This window comes from Austrofundulus limnaeus, unplaced genomic scaffold, assembly GCF_001266775.1.
Source record: "Austrofundulus limnaeus strain Quisiro unplaced genomic scaffold, Austrofundulus_limnaeus-1.0 Scaffold898, whole genome shotgun sequence".
NCBI lineage: Eukaryota > Metazoa > Chordata > Actinopteri > Cyprinodontiformes > Rivulidae > Austrofundulus > Austrofundulus limnaeus.
Window position 1 is genome coordinate 3,929 of NW_013953300.1, and position 1,352 is coordinate 5,280.

At 35.4% G+C, this 1,352-nt stretch overlaps 1 protein-coding gene across 1 annotated transcript in view; it reads right to left on the bottom strand.

Moving 5' to 3' along the window:
• Positions 1-373: 373 nt before the first annotated feature.
• Positions 374-1,352, bottom strand: part of LOC106533163 (CREB-regulated transcription coactivator 2) — a gene marked incomplete at its 3' end in the record, with an annotated part of 10,249 nt that continues 9,270 nt past the window's right edge. Inside the window, 2 exon segments of the mRNA XM_014029401.1 lie at positions 374-453; positions 1,137-1,163. Of these exon segments, the coding sequence (XP_013884855.1) occupies positions 374-453; positions 1,137-1,163 (107 nt within the window).

Below are 1,352 nucleotides of genomic sequence, written 5' to 3' on the forward strand. Positions count from 1 at the left end.
ATCCAAACACAATCACAGTGACTCCATGTATCTGTATACGTTTATATTTATTTGTTGTTTTTTTTCTGAACAATGAAAAGATAAAATAAAAACAAGTCAAAGTGAAATAAAAATGAAAATCTATTTTCATTTTTAAAAAGTAAGGAGTAGAAAGTACAGATGATTGAATTAAATTGAAGGAGTAAAAAATATTTACTCCACTAAAGAATAAATAAGCTAAATTTCTACTTAAGTAAAAAGTAATAAAGTATTTGTACTTAGTTACTTGACACCTCTGGAAATAAAACGAGTGTTTAGAAAACAACAGATTTTATTCGTCTCACAGACAGGAGAGGAGCAGCACTCTGAAAAGATTTAAAATATCTGAACGTACTTTGTTTGAGTCCCACAGCTTCAACACTTTGCTGTCGTCCAACACGTTCTCCTCGATGGGAGGAACCGGGTACGGGAACACTGAAGAACCAAACATCAACAAGTTCCTTCAGATAACAAAGTGTTAATAAAGCTTTTCAACCATTTAAACAAGAAACACTTCAAATGTTCTGTTTATCAGCTCAGCTGCTCTCAGAGCAGGACCTGATGTGTTTTATTAACAACTCAATGATCAGTCAGCTCCTGCTCAGTTTGACCTGATGACATCAGAATGACATCAATCTGCTCCTCTGACATCAGCTTCAAGAACAAGAAGAAGAACTGTTTGTTTATTAACAGGAAATAAGAAATAAAACCTTCACAACATGTAAACAGTCTCAGTTTGTCTTTTTATATTTATTCAGACACATACTGATGATGTCATCACACCTTGGAACAAACACGTTAACACACAACTGGATGTTTTTCTGCAGGTGTGTGATGATGTCATCACATCTTGGAACAAACACACATTAACACACAACTGGATGTTTTTCTCCAGGTGTGTGATGATGTCATCACACCTTGGAACAAACACACGTTAACACACAACTGGATGTTTTTCTCCAGGTGTGTGATGATGTCATCACACCTTGGAACAAACACACGTTAACACACAACTGGATGTTTTTGTCCAGGTGTGTGATGATGTCACTTCAGGAACAGTTTTAGAAATAAATCTGTTAAAAAGTTAAGAATCATAAAAAAATGTTGTTGTTACTCACTTCTCCTGCTCTCTCCTTCTGTGTGACCTGCAGAACCAAACACACAGGAGCTTTACTTTACAGTACTACAGTACTACCAACTTTACAGTACTACAGTACTACCAACTTTACAGTACTACAGTACTACCAACTTTACAGTACTACAGTACTACCAACTTTACAGTACTACAGTACTAACAACTTTACTTTACAGTACTACAGTACTACCAACTTTAC